Source organism: Thalia democratica, chromosome 2 (assembly GCF_965202585.1).
Source record: "Thalia democratica chromosome 2, ktThaDemo2.hap1.1, whole genome shotgun sequence".
In the NCBI taxonomy this organism is placed as follows: domain Eukaryota; kingdom Metazoa; phylum Chordata; class Thaliacea; order Salpida; family Salpidae; genus Thalia; species Thalia democratica.
In genome coordinates this window covers 55,179,274-55,203,329 of record NC_139166.1, presented here as the reverse complement: position 1 = coordinate 55,203,329, position 24,056 = coordinate 55,179,274, and the positions used below count along the sequence as shown (strand labels likewise).

Below are 24,056 nucleotides of genomic sequence, written 5' to 3'. Positions count from 1 at the left end.
TTTCGTGAGACTGGTCAAAGTGGTCAAGTTCCTCTAGTGCCGTCGAATGGACCTAAAAATGATATTCCCAAAAGGTTTTTGTCGTGCTTTTCTACATCTAAATCGGAAACAAGTGCAACACTCGAGAAAGTGAGCAACAAGATTAAGTTGATCAAGAGATTGAGACAGAAACCAAGTCTTTTTTTGCCTTAAAAGATATACCTGCTCAAGAAGTTAAAGAAGCTGAAGTCTTCCTTGGTGGAACTCAAACAAAAAAAAAACACATCTTGCCAAGTTTGCAAGAAGATATCTTTCTACACCACAACCTTCTGTTTGTTCTAAAAGGTTTTTTTCAAACCTGGTAACTTTAAAGAACAAAAGCAAAATCGAATTACTTAATTTTATATTTGCAAACAAGTTAAAGCTAAAAAAGTTATTGCTCATCTTATAGTTCAAACTTTCATAAATACAGGTATAATGTAAAGCTTAACATAATCAAAATAAATTAAGTTCGTTATTTTTTTAAGCATTGTTACATTTAGTTTCTTTTACATTATACAAAATTGAAGTTTAGTCGTATACTAGCTTGAAATTTAACAATTAAACTGAGATTTCATATAAGTAGATTTTTTTATAACGTTCTTTATCGTAGTGTTAGAATACAAATTTAGACAATAACATTGCGTTTTTTTATTAAAATTATTTGTATTAAACAATTTTTACTAATTAATGGTATTATAACAATTATATTTTACAAGTTTGTTCTCTATTGAATCTACATAAAATATCTAGGATCCGGCCGGATCTTAAGTTAGAAAATAGATCCGGAACCGGATCTTATTTTGAAAAATTAGATCCAGTACCGGGTCCAAATTAAAAAATAAGATCCGGAATCGGATTCGCTCAGATCTTAATTTAGAAAAAAGTTCCGGAACCGGTAGATCATTACCCCTTACTGTTACCCTTAGTTAGTAACTTTATTTTCTTGTTTATATGCTTTTATTTTCTTTTTTTTAACTATCACTGCTATCCCTAACTCTTGGGTCGGTAATTTATATTTTTACTAGTTTTTATTTTTATATATATTTTTACTCCTGTGCAAAATTGTCACATGTGCAAAAGTATCTTTGTGCAAAAGTGTCTTCGTTCATATTTGACCTATCTCCAAATACAATATAGATGCGTGATACTTATCGAATCATTGCAGCCATATCTGAATCATTGTTCAATTGCAGCCTGTATATCTAAGAAACATGAGTTATTAAAATAGCTAATTCTATAATAAAACGACATATCAATTAGAATAAGTTATAAAACTTGCTGAAAATAAACACTTATAATCAAAAATTTCGTATATATAAATATTTAGTTTTAGTTTTAAAATATTCAATACTCTGCAGTGTTTTAGATAAACCACTTTTCTTGATTCTTCTTAAAAAAAACAAAGTTGTTTAAACTAAAATATGATAATTTTATTGGCTAAGTTTAAAAAAAAACGGTAATCATATACGAACATTAGCAAAGCCTAGCTCATAAATTAGTTTTTAAATACATCTAAATATTGTTATTAGCATATTTAAGCAATGCTTGCTTTTGAACCGAAATCTTTTTAAAAAAATATCAAATTTTAGAAAGATTAAGCAGACATTGTACTTTAAGTTCATTGAAGCTTCAAAAACAACTTAATTCGTAAAAATCAAATATAAAGTAATATTTCAAAGTGTGAAATTTCAAATTAAAAAATCAAAAGTGTAAGCCATGAGCCGGTAACTTATTTAAAACTTTACAGTAACCATCAGCTCACGACTGAAAAAAAAGGTTCAAACAGTTTCGTTGTTTTTTACCAAACAACGAGCAGTTTTTGCAAGTAAAAATCAATCAACATAGAGGCAGTATATTGTGTTACAAACTAAAATTCGAATCTGACGTCAAATTTGTTTCGTCGTCGTCCGTAATCGTTTTCATTGCCTCGGCTAGAATATCATCCTCCTGTTGTGTTATAATAAATGTTGGAGTTAAATTGAAATTCAAAAAATTTATTATAAGTAATTGAAATCACACGTTGTAAAATATTTGCTTTTAAAGTGCGAGTTTAGATGTTTAGAACTATTCATTCTGAAATCTAAGTTTATGCATAATAAAACGTTTAAAAATGCAAACTTTTTTCCATACATACTTCAAACAGCAGTTGACGTTCAACAACGTTTTAAATTTTAACGTTTGAACAGTTTAACTTAATAACAATATTATATAATTCCTAAACAACTATTCATTTTACCTCTTCGCTCTCCGAGAAGTTTTGGTAGCTCGTGACCGCCACCCGGTGTTGAGAGCTGCTCACGTGATCATCTTCGTCATCTAGGTCACGTGATCCGTCTTCGAGGTCGACAAAGTCCCTGTCTTCGTCGCTGTCGAAGTCGTGGCTGGCGAACTGCGTCTCGTCCGTGGGCGCTTCCCCGTTTCTTCCTGGCGTTTGTCGGTTGGTGTTAGAAAATATCTTTAAGTTATACTTGAACAGAGCAAAGTTGTCAAAGTCACCGGAGGCAATTAGTAAGTAATGTTATAAGTAGTACAAATTAAATATTTCAAATAAAATATTAAGTTGAACGTGTTTGAAGCGACGTAAGTAAAATAATAATAATTTGATAGAAAAAAGTCAAAGTTCAAAACGTGCAAGATTAAACGACAAAAGTTTATGAATCCATCAAAAAATCACTGAAGCACAAAATATAAAACCTGAAGTTATCAACTGATGTATGAGAGAGCCGTGAAAAGCGCTCTGGTTGTTTTCGGAATTTTGAAAACTTTCGGGGATTTTACTTGGCGTTGATTCGGTGGAAGAAGGGGGAGAAAGAAACGATTGGACGAAATTGGCGCTTTTCTGTAAAGACATGACTTCTTCCTGAACGTTCCCGGTTGGAGTCTGGGACGTTTTGTTGAAATTTGAAAGCTCTGTGTGAATCTGTAAAGATATAAAAATATTATATTTTTGAATAGATCTAAAGCAGGGTTTACAAAAGTGGGCCAAGTGGCTCCCTTGGGGGCAATGAGCAGAAAAGGTGCCTAACGAGGTCATAATTTGAAACTTACACTAGATACTCTGGAGTTGATGATGAATAACAAAAAAAGTTCTTGGGCGATTTCAATGGTAGATTTTTGAGAAATCTTGTGGTAGGGCGCTAAAGTTTTTTTAATTTTTCTAAAGGGGACCTTTAAAAAAAAAAGTTTGGGAAACACTGATCTAAAGTTATGTCTATTTTTTTGTTTACACATGAACCCAAAGTTTAAGAATACATACATACATAATTAAACTTTTAACTATTATCATATATAATTTTGTATAAAAAAATATAGATACTTTCTTTATTGAACAAATTAGGTTTCGTGTAAAACATAGGAACAAACTTAATAAGCTTGTAAAAAGTTTCAAACGTACCGGAGTGGTGTTCAAGTCTTTAAACTTGTTGCGAACTTTCGAGTCGTTTGGCGTTGATTGCATGTTGGCGGGACTTTGTATCAACGATGACGTCATGACAGGCTTTACGTCATCGACTTCAAGATTTACGTCATCAACTTCCATTGTTTCGTCAATATTTGACGTCATTTCTACTGTTTCGTCAATATTTGACTTCAACGGCGTATTGGCATAGGAGTTCTGTAAGTGTCAAATTAAATATTCTGTACAGGCAGAAGTTTAAAACAGGTAACTACTTGAAAGTTTTACAATAATATGGGATACCAAATTTTTAATATATTGATGAATTCTTTAGAACTATTTAAATTTATTTAAGTTTTAAAACTCTAAGTTATAGAAAATTCAAACCAACCTTTTCTTCAAAATTCAGATCTTTGGAATCTCCGTAATTGGTGTTAGTGGCGTCAGTATCGATGTTAAATCCAAAACGCTTTGTGACGTCATCGATCGTTTCCACTGTTTCGTCAACTTCTTTTTTGATGAATGCAGAGTTTGATGGCTGCTGAAGAAAAAGTGCAAGCCAAATGTCACTTACAATATAACAATCAAACTTGAGATATTCAAAAATGTATATTTACAACTAATCAATCAAATGGGTGTTCATTTTTTTTAGTATTTTTAGCTTGTGTTAATTAACGATGCTTGTTGATTTTCATACAAAATAAAGCCACTTAATCACTCATGCACTCACCTGGTGGTTGTTAGAAGCAAACTTCACATCATTCACTTGTTGGCTGGTTTCGAAGCGAGTTTCAAACAACTCAGACTTTAATTTCTGTTATTAAATAAACAAATTGTAATAAGCACCAGAATTGTTTTTACATACATTTAAAAGTAAAGTTAATTTTCAGTTTGTAGATATTTTGAAACTGCATTAAACCGTTATCAAGAAATAAAAAGGTTTATATGTAACAAAATAAACTTAATTAGAATTGTTTTGCTAACTTTTGGAAATTTTAAGGGTAAGTTACGACTAATAATGTAAATATTTATGTTATAAATATTTATTATCAGTCATTTTTAACTAAAACATGCTACCATTAACAACTATATATTAAGTATAAATTTTCTTGTTTTAAAATAACAATTCTATTGATTAATTGAAATTCAAATTAAGCATTTCTCAGCACAATTACTGTTTTAAAGATTACTAAGATTGAAAAAAAATTAACTTCGCCATGCTTTGGAAGCGTGAAAATAAAAATTGTTATGTAGAACAGTGTTCCTCAAATTGTGCACAGAAAATACTATAAGTAAAATTAAAAAGTGGATATATATTTGTTACCTCTCACATTTTTTTAGCTTTATTTCTTAGTTTCTAGATTGCTTAATTTGTTTATAATAAAAATATAATAAAAATACATCTTAGGAAGTTTTTTTTAATAGATATAAAGTTAGTTATCTAGAATGCCCAGTTTTTTTTTTGGTTTATAACTCTGTGGAGTTTGCAAATAGGTTTAATGATTAGGATAAACTATTTTGAAATTTTGACTGAAAAATCCAGGGACCTTAAATTAAACTTTATTTTAATCACTTTTACCCTATTTACACAAAAATAAACTGTACTAGTTAACTTAATTTTATAAAACTTATTTAATACATCTTTCTATTAATCTTTAAAAAATAATCAACTAATAACTACTATATTAGATACAACCAAAAACTTTTTAATGTAATTTGAAAAATTACGCTACTAGAAGTTTACTAAAACTTTTGTAACAAAAAAAAAATAAAACTTTATAGTTAATACCAAATTTTCTATTCAAAAAATCTTAATATCTTTTTTATCGAACAAAAACAGCTTAAATTAAACGACAAGCAAAATGTTACTGTTTCAATTTCTACTCATCTAAAACTAATAGTTTTTCAAAAAAAAAACTAATATTATAGTGCTAACAGCAAACAAAAAAACAATTGTTAGTAACACCTAAACACCAACTAGCATGCAAAACTTATTTTTAAACTTTTTTGTCGTCCAGTGACAAAGCTGATATGTCCATCTAAAATTATTTGTTTGTTTTACTTCACAGCGGTATATTTAAAGACGAGCAATTACAAAAATCTATTCTAGTTAAACAGAAAAGTTTATCAAGCGTAGTTTAAACAAATTAAAAATGCAACTGAAGCGTTGTATATTGATTGGATTCGAAAGTGAAATCAAATTAATAAAACATTTCAAGAAAAGATAAATAACCTTTGATACACCAAAATCTTCTTCATCATCATCATCATCGCTCATCAAATGGTTGTTTCTTCTTTTATTTTTCACCGGTTTCACTATGGATTCATCGTCATCGTCCTTCAAAATTATTTTATAGCTTTAACTTTTATAACTATGTTATGCGCAAAAAATTAAAATAACGAAACAATTAATACAACGTAAGGTTAGAATATATAGATACAACTACACTTTAAAAAAATCAATATAATTGTCTACAAAAATACTTAATTTGAATTTGCTTCATAATAAACAGACAAAGTATAGTCAAATAAGGTTATATCTCGTTAATTAAGTTCTTTAAGAGCGTTATGGTTAAGTTTTTTTATTAAGATTAATTAGCTAACACAATTCTAGCAGAGGTTAAAATCAAAACAAGCAGACTAACATGTGTTAAATCAACAAAGGAAGGCTTCTTTACTGATTCGTTCATCTGTTAAATTTAAATAAACTATTATATATAAAACTAAGTTGGAAGTAAACCTTGATAAATTTCACTTAAAACAAAAATTAAGTACATTTTCCTAATGCAAAAGTTTAAATGTTGAGTAAGGTCTTTATAAGAAAAATTAACTAATGCCAAACAAAATGCATTTCTAAATTTGCTTAAAATAGAGTTACCATCGGTTTTTGAGAAATTTCTTTCAGGTTTTTGAAAGTACACGTTTTTGGGCCTATTTTTAGTTAAAAGTTAAGTTTATGGTTAAAAACTATGTTAAGTAGTATAACAACATTGCAAAGATACTGTAAGCTACTTTAAATGTGTTTTTCAATAAAAAAACATTTTTATGGTGACAATAATTTTTTATCTTTATGATAGACTTTTGGTGTCAAATCAAAATTTTATCTACTGAACAAAATTAAAAACTTAATGCAAAAAAATGCAAAATTGTTTAAAATTCTAGGTTTTTCCAGGATTTCATGTTTTGTGGCAACCCTTTTGAATACACAACAAAAAAAAACGAAATAAAATATTTTGCAAAAACAAACTCTTTCGTCATCCGAATCGTCGATGACGATCGACTCGGTTATGACGTCACTGCGAAGGTTTTTCGAGCTGACGTCCGAAATGTCGACGCTCTCCTCGATTTTCAGCTGCGACAAACTGGCGCTTTTTTCATTTGGCTCGTCCTCGTCGATGACTATGGAGGGATACTTGGAAGGACTGGGCCTGACTCTGGTGCTGCCGATCATTTCCAGGCCGTCAACTTCGTAGATGGCTGGCATGAGAATTTGTTTCTTAAACAAAATCAGAAAAAAAACTGATGTAGGTTTTATAACTAGAGTCGTGTTTAACAGTTTACTCCTACTTTATTTTTATCAGAAGCTCAGTAGTTGTAAACGAAAAATACCGGAAGGCATTAAAAGCTAACTGATGATCTTAAACATTTATTTCCACCTACACATTAATTCATAAAAAATAAAACCTTTACAACAATATTGCAGCTATTTTAAATTAATTTATTTCAAACGTTCTTTGTTGTCGACTTTTTTCTTTTCAGTGACTTGCCTGGTCTTGGCACCCACCTGCTTTCCCCACCTCTCGTCCATCTTCATCTCCATCTGCGACTCCTGCTTCATTTTTATCTGCGCTGCGGCCACCTGACAGAACGTGTTTGAGTAAACAGGCTGAACAACATGTTAAAAATACAGCACCACAGTGCTTTAGTTAGTATGCAGGCTGAAAAATATATAAAACTACTTTTGTCAACTCTGCACTACAGAACTCTGTTCGCAAACTAGTGGTTGTTTTGAGCTGCATTTTACATAAACTAAATACTAACACTTTTATTTATATTGAACAACAAATTACAACCTGCTGTATAATCGCTTGTTTTTCCTGTTCGCTGGTCGCCTCAAAATCGTCGGCTTTCTTTGAAAACATCAGCCCGTTGTCAGATATTCCGAATAGTCCTGAACATTAAAGTAATTTTCAAGTTTTGAAAAAAATTCAAACAGTAGAGTTAAACGGAAAAAAATTGATGTTTTCAGGACAAGTATATCAAAAAAACAAAAAAAACAAACTGAAAAACTGGAAGATTTCAGTCAGCTGAAATTTAATTTTACCAACATGCTAAACAAACAATATTTTTAACTTTACAATAGAAAACTTAGTCTAAAACTAATATTTTTGTAAAATTCGTTTCAGGTTATTCTTCTTAAAGTTTAAAAAGCACAGCGTTTTTGGCCAAAAAAGTGCTCACCCAACCGGCAGGTTACCGTATATCAAAGCAACAAAAATTTGAATAAAAAAGTTGATTACTGACTTAATTTTTTTATTTCGTCAACATGCTGCACCACATAATTGCTCCAGTCCCTCTGACGCGAGTGCTCCTGCTCCAGCTGCATCTGCGTCTTCGAGCAGCTCGTGTCTTCCAGCTTGAACAACTCCTTCAGCTCCTCGTTCTTGAAGTATCTGTGATTTTTTTCTTTTAAAATCTATTTAATATTCAAAATTCCTGGTCAACATTACACTGTTGCAATTGCTTGACACTGGATGGTATCGAAATAAAACACACAGCTCAAAACAGAATGAAAAACAAAAGCCACTCATATAAACTTGATTTTTTTGGAACTACTATAAACAAATTATATAAAACCTAAACGGGTCTTCGCTCTTTTCAACGGTTTGCTTTATGATGGAAGACTTGTAAACTTGCTTTCTGTAAACAGCTTCTTCCACTGTACCGCATGTTATCAGTCTGTACACTATCACTTCCCTAGGAAATAAAAACTTTATGTTTTTAATATTTTTTAATTACACTACTAGTCCCTGGAAGATATGTTTTATATTGCGTTTGTTTACTTTGAGTAATTGGAGCCAAATAATTTTTTATAGTTTAAAACTTATACAACCATACTAAAAAGGCAAAAAAGAAAACTATACACTTTTAATATCAATACATATAGTGATTTAATGTTAGCACAATTTAATTATAAATTATATATTATATAAACTAATAATACTATAACAGACAACACAGTCTTAACAACAACACATTACGTATTAATTATTTGAACAAACTTTTCCTGCCCGATCCTGTAGATTCTGTCGACGGCCTGATTGTCGGTGCTCGGGTTCCACCCGGGGTCGAATATGATCGCTCTGTCGGCGCCTGTCAGCGTCAAACCCACTCCTCCCACCTGCATTAAATACTTTGTTGAAGCTGGTAGATAATACTTGATCTGATGAACACAAATAATTTTAAAACTTTGTAAGTCTACTAGAGCGGAAAACCGACTTCTACCACATGACATTGAGAGGAATATGTTGCTGAAGTTGCGAGTTTTTTTTTTTCCAATTTAAACTGATCAACAAAAGCTGAATAAATTTCACAACAGGGTTGTTTTGTTAATTTAAAAGACTTTCAACGCTTAGCAAATATCAAAACACTGGTTAGTATATTTTAAGTGATTTTTATTTTAATAACCAAGTCTTTGAAAACAAACAATGTAAGTTTACTAATGAGTCAAACCAAATCCTACTGCCTGAATAAACAAGATTAAACTGTATGTTAGGGTGTTTATCAAAAATGATACATTTGAGTTTTCGGCTCTACAATTCTTAATTAATAGATAACATCATAAAAACACCACGTGCAAAGCTTGAGATGATTTTAAGAAACTTTCATGAGGAATTTAATTTGTACAAGACTAAAAATTTACTTGGACTTTTTGTGCTCAGGCAAAAATACATTTTATAACAATTTATTACCTGTATAGTTAGAATGAATAGTTATTTGTGACCGGTTTCGGTGAGAAAAAATTTGACGTTTTCAAACAATTCAAAACAAACCAGTCACAATAAAAAAAAAAGCTAGGACGTATAATTTTTTAAATAATCTTAGAGCTTTTTTGGGGTTAGTATATGCTTTTATTAAATTTGTAATTTTTGCAGACAATTTTATATTTTAATGTTTTTATTCAAAACTTTGTTTTTAAACCATAAAGTTCGTTTATAGTTACTCCTCACATAAACATTATACATAATTATACATGTTTTTTTTTCTAATGTGTGTTAATACTTTATAGACTCCGTAGATCTGTTCTTAAACTTATTTGAGAGCAGTGAAACGCCGTTAGTCGGAATAAAGTTTTAGCACAAAAACATCTGTGGTAATTTAAATAACATATTTTTATTCAGATAAAAATATTTTTTTTAACAATTTATTACCTGTATGGTTAGGAGAAACACGTTGTAAGATTCGTCGGTTTGAAACTTGTTCACCCGCATTTGCCGGTCTTCAATTTTCGTAACCCTTCCGTCCAAACGCATTATCTGCAAAATCATTTAACAACTTAATTGGATTGTGAAGTAAAACACGGCTTCTAGCAATAATTTTTTTAACTATTTCGATTTGAGTATAAAGTAACCGTAGATAATTTCACACAACATTAAGTGCATAGATAGCTTCATGTTCAGAACTGTTAAAGGTTTAAAAAATTATGAAGCTTTTCAAACCTTGAAGTTCTTCACGGCCAAAATTCTGTGGATGATGTTCAAAATTTTTCTGGAACTTGAAAAAACCGCTGTTCTATGCTTCTTTCTCCTCAAAAGCTCCAGCAAATCAATCACGAACTGAACTTTTCCTGAAAATTATGAAACGTAAGTTGATCGATGATCTAAATTAACTCAAAAAATTACTGCAAATTGTTTAAACTAATAGCGATATAAATTTAGATATTCGAACAAACAAGCTTACATATTTTTTGAAAAACGTATAGATTAAGACAAAAGTTTTAAGAGTTTATTCCTTTACAAACTGTTCTAAGTTAGCAAGATTATCACAAGAAAAGAAAATTAAAAACTTTTTATTAAAAAACACTATATAAGTTACAAACTACAACTAGTTATATCAAACTTGTTTGTAATGCAACATACCAGATTCGTTCATGAGTTTGTCGGTGGAAACGTTTTCAATGTCGTTTGCCGCACACGTATCCAGTTCATCATCGTCAATGTTGTCTCTGTTGCAAGAAACATATTTGTAATTATATCAAAATTTTGATCAGGAATTTGAAAACGAACTACAAAATAACTCGACTGAAAAATACGTTTTACTCTTGCATTCCTGAAGATAAGTACATAAATATAATACGTGCATAATTTTTTATAAATTTTTAAATCAAAAGCTTATAAAAAATACGCAGTAAAAAATCAGTGAAAACTAAATGAAATTAAGCTATTGTAACTAAGTAAAAAATTTCTGTATAAGAAATGGTTTTAATATTTATGTACATATATAATAGTATTGGGTTTTACTTTATATAAGTAAATAGTACTGGGTTTTAATTCATATAAATAGCCTTTTGTTTTTTACTATTTTTTTTATAAGTAGTTATTTTAAGCTTAAAACATTTTATAGCTTGCTAATAATATTATGAAAAATATTTTATAACAAGTTATAACTTGATATTATCTACTTATTTATTATTTATTACTTATTCATTATTTCAACTATCTTATTTCAGATTTTTTAAGCGGCTAAAAAGTTTTATGAAAAAATAAAAAATGAAAGAAAAAAAAGAAATAAAAAACTAGTGATTGTTTGAAACAAAGTGAAAACATTCATATGAAATATTAAACATTCATACTTTTTAAAAAGCTTGTCTTTAACTTACTTATTGCAAATATTTATAATATAGAAAATAAAACGTAAATATTGAATCAAACGTCAGCTACTATTTTAGTCAGCTACTATAAGGAGTTAAATGTAGCTACTATATATAATAGTATACTTTTTTGACTTCGCATACAAATTGACTGTATAAATGTTGTAGAAACGTTTATTTGAAATTAATACCATTATATAAAGTGAAGCAACATATCTGTGTAAACTTTTTCAAAGTTAAGAATAAACTTTTTTTTTAACTTTTATTTCTTCATAAAAAATTTTTACAACATTTCTAACCACAAAAACATGAACACTTAGCTAAATAACACTCCTTCAAAAGTTATTTTGAATAGTTTCTATATTTTCATCGACAATTTAATGATAGACTACGAGCTTAAATAGTATTACAATAAAAGTTTACCATACAAAATTAAGTTAATAATTGTACCACCACTTAATTTCAAATAACATTAGAAGAACTTAAGAGACAAATTAAAATTCTTTAAACAGCATATAACAATCAACATCTAAAAACTTATTTAATGTACATTTACAAATCGAAAAACTATATAAGATTTGTTTGATTAAATTAAGGGCATAGGGGGGATCCGACATTTTTTTTTACCAAAAATAACATTGTATCTTATATGAAAGCTTGAAGTACAAACTACCAGCCAGTTTTTATAAAATTAAAAAATCTTATTTAACTTTTGAGATATTGTAATTTTTATAAAAAGTTTCTGATTCAAACGTATGGACCGCAAATTTTTCAACGTCAATTTTCTTGGAAATTTAAAAAATCACTAAAAACCTATCTTCTCCTTCATTTTTTGAGCTAGAGACCTCAAACTTTTAGGAAACGTTCCTTTTGTAATTTAGAAGACTTATAATGTTGAAATTTTTAAAATATTAAAAAAAAAAATTTAGATTAAAAAAACAAAAAAATAGGTGGTTTTTTTAATAAAAATTTAATTTTTTTTAATTAAAGGAATTCTTCATTCAATCTTTTTAAAATTTAATAATACACTTTCTGTGAAAATTTGAAGAAGAATGCTTAAAAAATGAAGGAGGAGATAGGTTTTTAGTAAAATGGTCTTTTTTCGTACTTTTAGTTTGCGCCTCCTATTAGGAACCTATTGAGGTCACCGATTTTGATCGCTCATATATCAAAAAATACTTTGAATTTTTTCAAGCGGTTAAAAATGTCTGATAGCTCAGATAAAACTCTATGAAATAAGATCAACTTGTAAAAATCAAGGTGGATCCCCCCCTATGCCCATAATAAATTATAAGAACTTACTTTATTACGAAAATTAAAGTAAATAGTTTACAAATTTTGTAAATGATCACAGTTTAGGAAATAAATTGTTTTCGACCCATATATGTGTAACAAACATATTTCAAATAAACGTCAACAAATATCAAATTACTTATATTTTTGAAAACTGGACACAATTAAAACAAAAAATCGTCCAGAGATGAATCCATGCTGAATATATTTATAAATGTTTCAAGTTTTTAATCTTATTAGTTCATAAACTACAAAAATATTTCTTCAACTAGGATCTATAATTATATAAAGTAGTTATTTCATAAATCTAACCAAAGATAATTATGCTTAGTAATAGTTTCAGGGTTGCCAAAGGTTTTTTGTTACGTTTTTCAGGATTTTTGAATTTATGAGTTTTTAAAAAACAAGTTTTTTGGTCCATTCTTAGTATAAAATTGAACTTAAGTTAAAAAACTGTTTCAAATAGTATAACAACATTGTTATGATACTGTATAAATGTTTTTTGAATGAATTTTTTTTTTCAAACATTTTTTAATCTTTATAATAGATTTTTCATACCTAATAGATATTTCGTTACTTTACACGTAAAAAAAGTTTAAATATCTAAGTTTTTCCAGGTTATGATTACTGTTAAAAATTTCAGGCTTTTTTTGCCTAAATTTTCAAATTCCAAATTTTTTCAAGATTCCAGATTCTTTGGCAACCCTGTAGTTTTCGACTCCAAAGTCCACAATATGTGCAAAAACTATGTTTAAATTATTTCTATTTTCAAAAACCCGACAAAAATTTATAAACAATCACCCGTTGATGAACCCCAGTTCAATGCACGCCCTCTTGCTCAGCAGCCTCGGGTGGTCGCATATCTTCTTCAGCACGTTCAGCTGCACCAGAGGGGACTTTTTGCTGTTGAGCAACTGCTGCACTTGCGGCAGCGACATGAAGTCGGTGTACAGCTTCTTCTGCACTTCGCTCGTGTAGCACTGCGAATACGTTTTCACTAATTTGTCAAAGCTGCTCAGAAGCAATATAACTTTCTCTTGATGTAATTTTCTTGTTACAAAGTTTGTAAAAAAAGAATTGTGAGCAATACGAGCATATGATTTTGTTTCAAGAATGAAGTTGCAAGTATGAGATAGAACTTGCTGCTTTGATTATTTTTACAAAAGTAGCCAAGTTTTTTTTTATGTGTTAAATTCAATAAAATATGGAGTACTTTTAATTACATGATTTTATTTGTAGAAAAAGCTTAGCTAATTTTATGCATCAAGTTAACGACAAGCAGATTAATGATAAGTTGTTTCAAGTTAAAAAATATATACTAACATCAACAAGAATGTGTTTTCTATATTTGTTCTATAACTTATTGTTTTATACTGATTTTAAACAGCCAACAAAAAAATGTGCTAACCCAGCAAACGAGATCGTTCTTTTTGTTCAATGTTGGGAATTGCGCGTGTTTGATCGCATCACCACTACCGTCTTCCTTCATGGTTTGCAGAGACTCTTTTGTGACTGATTCCTTTGAGAAAAAATATAAAAGTACGGATTTTGCTAGTATGTGTGATAATATAACTGAAGTACACCTTTGTAAACTGCTTAAAACAAATCAGCTATATACTTTGTTTTTTTTTAACTTTTCATAATCGAGCTTATCGGTGTTACACTAATTAAACAGCGTTTATATCTTTGTACGAACAGTTTTAAGTTTTACCGTAAAAGTTTCAAATGCATCTCTGATCATATTAACGCAAAACAAATTAACTTAATACCTTAGTCCTTCTCAATATGTACGGGTTCGTAACTTCCCACAAACTTTGCGCTTTGAAATTTCCATGCGAAATGGTGGACGGTCCTGCACCCTGAAAAATTATTTAAGTTAAAAACTGCAGTGGAAATATTTTTACAAACAATATGAGTCATACCAAACTATAGCATACTAATTTTTTAACGATCAACAACAACATCGGTGAAAGTCTGCAGAGCAGAAGTATGGACTTTCGTTTACCGTGAGACAAGCTCAAGTTTAACAAAGAGTTGATTATGCCAATTCGATCATCAGACCACAAGCTTTCGGTGGACTGAGACCGGTTTCGTCCTTATTACGAATTAGCATGATCGACCCTTTGTTAAACTTGAGCTTGTCTCACGGCAGACAAAAGTCCAGACTTCTGCTCTACAGACTTTCGCTGATGTTCTTGTTGATCGTACTTCATACGAGCGTGAATTATGTCTTAAACGTTGCACGGCAAAAGACAATGCTGACGTCACTGATCATTGCCAGCAAATGATTGCCTTATGTGAAAGCATCATAAACCGTTTGTAGATTGACGACTGCAAGTTTTTCGGTTGTGACTAACTGAGTAGTCCTAATATGGACGAAACCGGTCTCAGTCTACCGAAAGCTTGTGGTCTGATGATCGAATTGGCATGACCAACCCTTTGTTAAACTAAATTTTTAATGAACAAGTTAATGTAAAATAGAAACATGAATACTTTAAAATAATTTGCATGAAAACAGTATTTGGAAGTCAAAATCTGGATATTGATTATTTTATCTTCATTTAATACAACAAGTTTATTTTGAAATTTTTGAAAAAAATGTTAACACAAAATACGTTCAAATAAAACATCAACAAAACAAACTCGTTTCCTGGCGTTTTCAATGGGCCACTGATACTCACTGATGAAAGTCTTTTTTGAACCGAGTATGGTTCCTTGAGTCGTGTAGTCGAGAAGCGACCACAAATCTATTAACTTGTTTTGCAGAGGTGTACCTGTGATAAATAGTTTATGGTAAACAGAAATTTAAAAAGTTATAAGTCAACTCAGCTAAATTTTAGTTGTTAAATGTCATTAAAACAAATAAACACACATTCAACGTTTTATTGTCTTCTTATTCAAATAAAATCACAGCTGCAAGTAATAGTTTTTTATTTGTAAAACAACAAAATTACCAGTTAAAATGATCCTATCATGAGATTCGTAAAAACACAACATTAAAAAAATCATAGCTGTAAACAATAATTGATACATTTCAAAACATAGTTATCATTAGATAATTTAAGCGTAACATTATTATTATTGTTGAACAAAACTACCAGTTAAAATGATCCTGTTGTGGGAAGGTATGCTGTGCAGGGCCCTGGTGGTCTTGCTCGGGTTCTTGATGCGGTGCCCCTCGTCCAAGACGGTGTAGTCCCACTTGAACTGGCTCAGCACCGACTCCCCTCTCGTCTGGCAGATGCCGTACGTGGTGACCAGGACGGACTGCTGCCTCTTGGCGTTTCGCAGCGCCTTTGAACAGTTAGTTTTTTTTTATCAACTAGATTTTTGATTTTTTAGGACATTAGTAAGATGGAGCAGTAGACGATGCTAAAATAAAGTAATTAAAATTTGACTAGAAGAAAAATCTTAATGTAATAAACCTATGATGCGGTTATTGAAATTTGAATTTTAAGGGCTTAATTAAATTTAATAAATAACAAGTAAGCTCTATTGGCAAGATGACATATTGTAAAACTAACTTTTAGTGATTAATCAAACAGTGTTAAATAAGTTATACTAGTTAACAATCAACTGATAACATTTATTAAAGAATCTCCTATTTCCATTTGAACACTTTAATTTTATTAATGATAAACAAGTTGACTATCTTCTCTTGACAAATTTATTTATGCACAGAGGCTCCTACAACAGTTTAAAAATAAAACTAAGTTAACATCTATCCGAACAACGAACATTTTTCATTTGAACGTCGGTGCCGCTGCAGTACAGCATGACGACTACTTCCGGCGCCCACTTGTCGAACTCCTCCCGCCAATTAGAAACCAGCGATTTGGGCAGCACCAGTAGAACGTGGTTGATCTTTCCTTGCCGCATCATGGACGAGACGAACGCCACTATTTGCACCGTCTTTCCCAACCTGTGTTAGAATTTATTGTTTAGGTGGACCATAGGGAAAACTATAATGATAAATGTTATTTCACAAAATAACTTTTTTAAATTTAACTTTTTTCAAAACATAGCGATAATTTTTGCACCGCTTTTCCCAGCCAAATTAAAATTTAAAACGAATTTGTAGCAGCAAAGAGAATTGTTGTAGTGTTTAATGTGTTTTTTAATTTGAAACAAACTTAAAATTGACTACTTTATGTGTATAGATACCAATTGGATTTTAACTAAAACAATTTTAATATAATTATGTATAATAAAAAACACTCAACCTAAAAAAGCTAGTTTTGACCTAAAACTTTAACATCATAATATCTGTAGTTTTTTAATGGTAAACCATGTACCTATGCATAAAAATCTGAAGGATTAACCTCCAATCTATAGAAATTATTCAAGTAAATTCAAAATTAGATTTACAGATTGAAATCATTTGTCACTTAACAGCTAAATTTTAAAGGATACATATTTATTGTGAACTACAAAGCTATTTTCTATTTATAAACAAAAAAAAACCGATCACATTTAATCAAAAACTCTAATTCCTAACCTCATAGAGTTTACCGTTTTCTATATTAAGGATTTTTTTCTAGCACACAAAAATTATATCAAATCAAACAGTTGTAACAAAATACCCCATGTCGTCGGCCAGTATGCCTCCCTTCATGTTCTTCCTGTACAGCGTGTGCAGCCACTGCACGCCGACAAACTGGTGTTGGTACAACTTCGACACGATCTTGCTGCTCATCTGCAGTTCGCTGCCGTCCCTCTTCGCGTCGTCAAAATTTTCAACTTCCTCTTCGGCTGACTGCTCGGCCAGCAGGGGCTGCGCGAAACGAATTAGTTACATGCCTTTTCTTAATTTTTTATTATTTTGAATTTTTATTATTAGTACTGTGTTTATTTATATCAAGTTTGCTCGTATTTTTGATTAGTTAAATTATTGTTGTATTCCTGGTTGCTCGAGTCAGGGGGTTTCCCAAAGTGAGCAATGTCAACCATTCAGGCCATCAGGTAGCGTTAAATAGTAATGCGACAAAAAATCAAATGGGTTAGTGAATAGTACACGGGCGATATAAAATATTTCAGATAAAAAATATTACAATATAAAATTACAATTCAGCCAAAACTGCATGAAACAAGTTGTTAAACGGCTGGTAACCTAGGTACACTACATTTTATTATTTCGAATTGATTTAGACTTGTGATTTGTTAGGTTAAATGATTCTTAGTTAGTACAAACACTTCTTCATTTTGTTACAGCTATTTTAAATACGAAATTAAACACCGATGAACGTGGCGTGAAAACTGCTTCTGTTCAGTTTTTTTTATATCAAATTAAAAGTCTTAAAGTATACTAACTAAAATTGCTCATACACAATGGTTTAACAAGTCGAATAAAAGTGTTTACTTGCGTGAAAGTATAAGTTTATTGGACATCTGATTGTTAAACTACACAAACAATGGCTGCGTACTTCAGTAGTTATAAAACTATAAACTGTGATTTATTTTAAAATAAACTTCCCTTTAAAAAATTTCAGATACACATAAAACAAATTAACAAACAAAATTTTAGTGAGGTGGGTGGCAAATTTCTACTAACTAGCTTCATAATCCTAGTAAAAACATTAAAAATTTGAAAAATAAAATTTATTGCGGAAGTTTTGAAATACCAGTTTTATTAACAAAAGTTTAAAATTAAACATTCAACGACTAACACACGAAACTACCTCAAATAATTATTAACCAAGACTTAAAACAACTAACCAAAAATACTTTTAAAATAATTGCAAGCTTTTAAACAGTACCAAAACATTGTTAAAAATTACACAATTAAGTCATTGCTCCAAACAAAATCAACCTAAGTAAAAGCCTAAGAAAATAATTTAATTAAAATAGTAAACTTACTAATGAAGCTAACAATTCTTAATTAATAATCTATTAACTAATTCAAACAGTACCTAACTCAACATTAGGTAACATTTTTAAGTACAACTACAGTTTAATTAGTAAGTTTACTAATTGATAAACATTTGACAAGGTCGGAATTTTTTCCCACCGAAAATTAGTATTCAACAGAATTAGCTAATTTGTATTATTACTTAAACAAGCTCTTTATACAGTAAATCGAGCAATTTTTTATACCCAACACAAATATTTATATAATTACACAAAAACAACCTCAAGCTTGGCCATTCGTTTTCTGAACTTTTCGTTGGGGAAAAGTTTGTTAGCCTGGACAAAAAGGTCGTAAGCTTCCCGGATGCTGCCTTCAGACGCCAGCTTCTTTGCTCGCAAGTTCAACTCTTCGGCCTTCTTCTTGCTTTCAAGCGAACCTTGCTTCGGAGTCTTTGAACTACTGTTTTGGATTTTTAAATATATAATTTTCAAATTCTTTAATGAGCACTGTTTTAATAAAATATTTTTTGTATGAATACTTTTTTCGATATTCCTTAAAATTGTTTTAATGCTTATTGCATCTATTGTCAAAGCAAAGTTCTAATGATATATATACATACACTTGATTAATGCAATAAAATGAACAACTTTTCATTTTTGTATTTACATTCTTATTTTAATATTTTGAAAAACAAATTACAGCTCAAACTCACTTCTAATTTGACAAAAAACTATTTTAAAAACAAATTGAAACTAACTATCTACAACCAATATGTTCAAATAAGTAAAAAAACAAGACTGTCTAATAAACAATTATGCGGTTTATTTTTACAAATGAGAGTAACTATTGTTTTGTTTTCTATTTGTAAATGGCTTTTCTCACCTATTTTCATTTTTGAGAGAGTTGAGAGAAGGCTTGCCGTCGCTCTGTTAATTTTTTATATTCAAATTCATGCATAAAGTTAATATCAAAACGTAAAAATCACTTTTTTATAAACTTAGATAAAAACAGAGAAAAAATAGCTAATTTCAGTTAAAGTTCATTCTGAAAAACAAAGTGTAATATTTTAATCAACACTTTATTGAACCTTTTTTTTTTAAGAACTATAAAAAACTACATCATCTAAAAAATAAAAATACTTTTATGTTATCTATAATATTTGGCTCAGTAGGAATAAGAACATTTTTTTCTTCATTGACAAAGCTTTCTTTAGCATACTCCTTTTTTATTGAAATTTCACTTGCACTTTTTTCGTACTTGATAGAGTTTAAACTGTTAGAAAAATTGAAAGTAATTTAATTCATATCGTTAATAACAGACATACAGATTTGAAACTAGAAGTTTAATTTTAACTTTGTTTTATGAGTCTAAACAAAGTTGAACAAAAAAATACCTTAAAATAAATTAATGATTAGGAGAAGTAGATAAAACCTAAGACAAAAACAGTTATAACAGTTTAAAGTTTTAAAAACATATAGTTGCAAACAAAAATATTTTTCAACAGACATAAAAAAATGTAAACTTATTAAAAAAAAAATTGAAAACGATTATAAACCTGCAAAAAAGCTATTAAACACTAATAAAATTAAATAAAAAAAATTAATTATATCAAACTAAGTTTAAAACCACAATAAATAGTAAGACAATAAAATTTAAAACAATTAAAATACCGCAAACAGGTATAAACCTTTGGCATTCTTATTTTTGTGTTGAAAGTGTAGTTTCGCAAAAGATCATACTTAATCAGCATTAAGCTTTTACAAAAACTAATAATTGAGCGTGAAAATATTTTAATCTTTACATATGCATATTGCATATATTAAATCATTTTTGTTTTGAACGTTTCGCTTTGAAAAACAGAATTAAATTTGCATATATACAAGCTTCAAGCAACAACACTGAAAACAGATATGGAACTTACTCATCATTGGTGATATAGGACGGTATACTTTTGGTAAGATCAAGTATTTCGTTGACTTTCTCTTCTTTCACTGCTGCTTTTTCTTTCAACTTGCTTATTTCAACCTGATCGTTGCGGTTTAAATTAATCTTGGGCGTTTAAAAAAACTTTACTACACTCATTGGAATATTACATTTAAAATAAATTATTGTAAATTGTTATAATAAAATTTTTAAATGCCTTAAAGTAGCGATTGTCAACCTCTTCGAAATCTCACACAGTAAATCCTGTGCACACTGGAATAGAAAAATAATATTTTATTAAGAACAACCTTTTTTTAAATGGCTTGACGTAATAGTATTTTGCTTAAAAATTTAATTTTTGTTATAGTTATATTTTTCTGAAAAAAAAATTATTGCCATTTATAAAATAATTTTTCACCTTACAAAATCTTCTGTGCACAGTAAAACTACTTTATGCACATCACGATGAACACCGTGAATTGAAAACTTATATTCAGTACTCATTTTTACATTTGCTTCACTAAACAAAGATATAACTATATAAATAAAGGATGTTCAGTTACTTTATACAAAAAACCTTAAGTGTACTGAAATAAATTTTGTATAAAATGTAATTAATTAGGTTAAACTTAAGAAAACATTAAGGGCATAGGAAGTCCAACATTTTTTACTAAAAATAAAATTGGATCTTATATGAAAGCTTGAAGTACAAACTGCAAGCCAGTTTTTATAGAACTTGAAATTTTATTGAACTTTTGAGATATTGTAATTTTTATAAAAAGTTTCCAATACAAACAAATGGACCGCAAATTTTTCGGGGTCAATTTTCTCGGAAATTTAAAAAATCACTAAAAATCTATCTTCTCCTTTATTTATTGAGCTAGAGACCTCTAATTTTCAGGAAACGTTCCTTTTATAGTTTAAAACACTTTGAATGTTGAAATTTTAAAAATTATTAAAAAAAAAAAATTAGATAAAATATACAAAAAAGTTAAGTAGTTTTTTTTTTATAAAAAAAATATTTTTCAAAATTAAAAAAATTCCTGCATTCAATCTTTTTAAAATTTAATAATACACTTCCTGTGAAAATTTGAAGAAGATTGCTTAAAAAATGAAGGAGAAGATAAATTTTTAATGAAATGGTCTTTTTTCGCGATTTTAGTTTGTGCCTTCTATTAGTAACCTATAGAGGTAACTGACTTTGATTGCTCATATCTCAAAAATTACTTTGAACTTTTTAAGCGATAAAAATGTCTGATAGCTCAGATAAAACTCTATAAAATAAGACCAACTTGTAAAAATCAAGGTTGACCCCCCCCCCCCTATGCCCTTAAATTAGAACCTTAATAAAGATTGATAGTTTTATATTGATTTTTGTATTTTCCTGCTAAAAATGTTATGCATAACAAACAAAAATTTGATTAATAAACCTAATATCTAAATAGATTGGTTTAGAATTGTACAAATTTATGTAATATTTGCTAAATAATAAATTAATATGAAATTGGAGTAATGAAAATTTTTGAGTTAAAACTGGCAGTAAATTAAAAAACAACTTTTTATCAGTTTAGTTTTTGTTTAAGTTTGAAAAAAATGTTAATACGTATCTAGATATATTTTATAACTACAGAAGAAAAGGTTTTTTGATATGAACAGCTACTTTTGTGTTTTTTCAAAATATGTGATCATTCAAAATTAGTTACTGATGAGGAGATAATGCAAAACTAGTATTTTACTTAAGTAAAATTTGCATTTCTCAAAACAACGCTATAAAAACTCTAAAAAGTAGGCTAAACTACCAAACAAAAAACTGTAAAGTCACACAAATCACATACTTGGAAACTTTTTTTTTTAATTTCATTAAACAGTCTATCATTTAAATGCTGTTATTTCATAATGTTTTTTATTAAACTATACATAAATTAAATTAGACAACCGTTAGAAGCTGGGAGCAAATTTTCCAATATTGCAACTTCATTCCGGTGTACTTGTTGCAATTGTTGTTGAGGTCTTGGAGGGTGTTCTCCAATTCTTCAAGCTCGTTCTGCTCGACCAGCTGAGCGATCAACTTGGACGCTTTCTTGTGAAGCTTCTCTTCACTCACACTGAAATTGAGAAATTAGGTGAATAAGAAAGCGAATCAAATATGCTTGAGATTATAACTTGGTTACAAAGTTATGAATATAAAAAAAACTTTCAACCTTTTTTATTAAATAAGAATTAATTTCTAAGGTGAAGCAAACAGTAAAAAAAAAGTTTTACTGTAATATACTTCATAGCTTTAAAAGATATTATCAATAAATAAATACAATTTTATTGGATCCAGAAAGAGAAAAGCATTTTAATGACTTTAAAACAAATAAAAATTACTTTAAGATGGTCATTGTTACAAACTTTGTACTAGCCTCAGCAAAACTAAATCCTAAAAATACAAATAATTTAAACAGATTTTGAGTATGATAAAAATATATAATTTTACCAAACTTTAATGGTAAAAAAACTTAAATCCGACAAAAATATTTTTTTTCAAAATAGTCTGTAGTTAAACTACATTTTAATATAGTACACATTTAGAGACAGAACTTAAATGTTTATTGTTGAAATTACTAACTTTTAAGTTAACTCTAAGTTTAATATGATAGGGATCAAAATCAAAATATCATAAAGTAAGTTCCCAAATTTTAAGATATTCCACCAGTGGGCTACAAGACATTACAAAAACTAACAAAAGTTTACAGAAAAATTGTTTCACAACCAAATAAGCTCTTAAAGTATATGAGGTTAATGACAAAAGCTTACCCTTTTTCCATTTTGATAACCTTTGTAAATAACTGGTGTTTTGTTGGTTGTAATTTTACTAAAAATCTGTAATGGAATTAGCAACACTTTTAGAAAATACAAAACAAAACGAATATAAAAACTATCTTTTTAAAATTTGTGCATAGTATGTTTATACAGTATAGTTATGCAGCTACAAATTTCTAATGTTTGACTGCTAAATTAAAAAAATACAGTTGCAGTTATTTTTAAATAACGTATGAGTTTTGAAAACCATGCATAGTAAACTTAAAAACAAATTGAGCCAAGCTACTTAAAATTGTAAGCATTACGGTCTTCATATTTTAATTAAGCTTAGAAAATAAGCTAATCACAAGCACAACAAAAAAGAAGCAGTTTCGTGTAAATGTCATGTAGGCTCGCTTTGAATAGTACCAATAATGAAAAATGAGGTATAAAAATTAAACCAGTTCAGTTTAAAGCATTGCGTTGATTGTTTTAAAAAGATGACTGAAGTCACAGATTAGCCACCTTCTTGAGCTGCAGACACGTCAATGATGTCGTCTTGCTCCATTTTCATCGACAGGGGAGTGTTATGGGGCTGGACCCTGTCTCCCTCGAAATGGAACTTTATTTGGTCAAGGTCCAGCTTTTTAATCTGTGCGTAAACTTCAAAGAGTTTTTTGAATGGCTTTTCCTTCCTGACCAAAAACTTTTGTGAGCTTCCGTTAAAGCCATTTATTTGGATTTGAATTTTAGTTTTGTCTTCTTTAATTTCTTCTTTAATTGACATTGTTTACTTAAACTTCTACAATTGGAAATAAAAAAATACTAATATACGTATTACTTTATGCAAAATATAGGATTTTAAATAAACAACAATAAAGTAGAAGTAACAGTTTTTGTTTTTTTATTATAAAATTTATTTT

General features: G+C 29.2%; 1 protein-coding gene across 4 annotated transcripts; it reads right to left on the bottom strand.

Annotated features, from left to right (window-relative positions):
- Nucleotides 1–1,442: 1,442 nt before the first annotated feature.
- On the bottom strand, nt 1,443–23,209 carry LOC145849553 (DNA excision repair protein ERCC-6-like). 4 transcript variants are annotated; one of them, XM_082954502.1, is made up of 31 exons: nt 23,149–23,209; nt 22,286–22,454; nt 20,348–20,451; nt 19,566–19,698; nt 19,309–19,352; nt 18,708–18,885; nt 17,162–17,352; nt 16,317–16,500; nt 15,677–15,872; nt 15,222–15,352; nt 14,348–14,437; nt 13,987–14,097; nt 13,380–13,558; nt 10,555–10,640; nt 10,135–10,262; nt 9,847–9,951; nt 8,698–8,816; nt 8,273–8,392; nt 7,940–8,088; nt 7,489–7,586; nt 7,145–7,274; nt 6,663–6,892; nt 6,061–6,105; nt 5,649–5,753; nt 5,419–5,454; nt 4,146–4,229; nt 3,807–3,956; nt 3,416–3,634; nt 2,716–2,941; nt 2,258–2,445; nt 1,443–1,968 (listed from the first exon to the last, which is right to left on the bottom strand). In XM_082954502.1, exons 1-31 carry the CDS (start codon nt 23,157–23,159, stop codon nt 1,882–1,884), a joined length of 4,026 nt encoding a protein of 1,341 aa, XP_082810628.1. In that variant the 5' UTR covers nt 23,160–23,209; the 3' UTR covers nt 1,443–1,881. The 4 variants fall into 4 exon arrangements, with proteins under 4 accessions (XP_082810628.1, XP_082810629.1, XP_082810630.1 ...); XM_082954503.1 differs by having other exon boundaries at nt 3,807–3,953; XM_082954504.1 differs by lacking the exon at nt 5,419–5,454.
- Nucleotides 23,210–24,056: the final 847 nt, after the last annotated feature.

Excerpts from the sequence above, each read along its gene's own strand:
- LOC145849553 (XM_082954502.1), bottom strand. Across the intron at positions 19,699-20,347 it reads TCCTATATCACCAATGATGA|TTTAAACTCTATCAAGTACG; the intron begins GTAAGTTCCATA and ends TTTTTCTAACAG. Across the intron at positions 4,230-5,418 it reads TGTCACTGGACGACAAAAAA|AAATTAAAGTCTGAGTTGTT; the intron begins GTTTAAAAATAA and ends ATTTAATAACAG.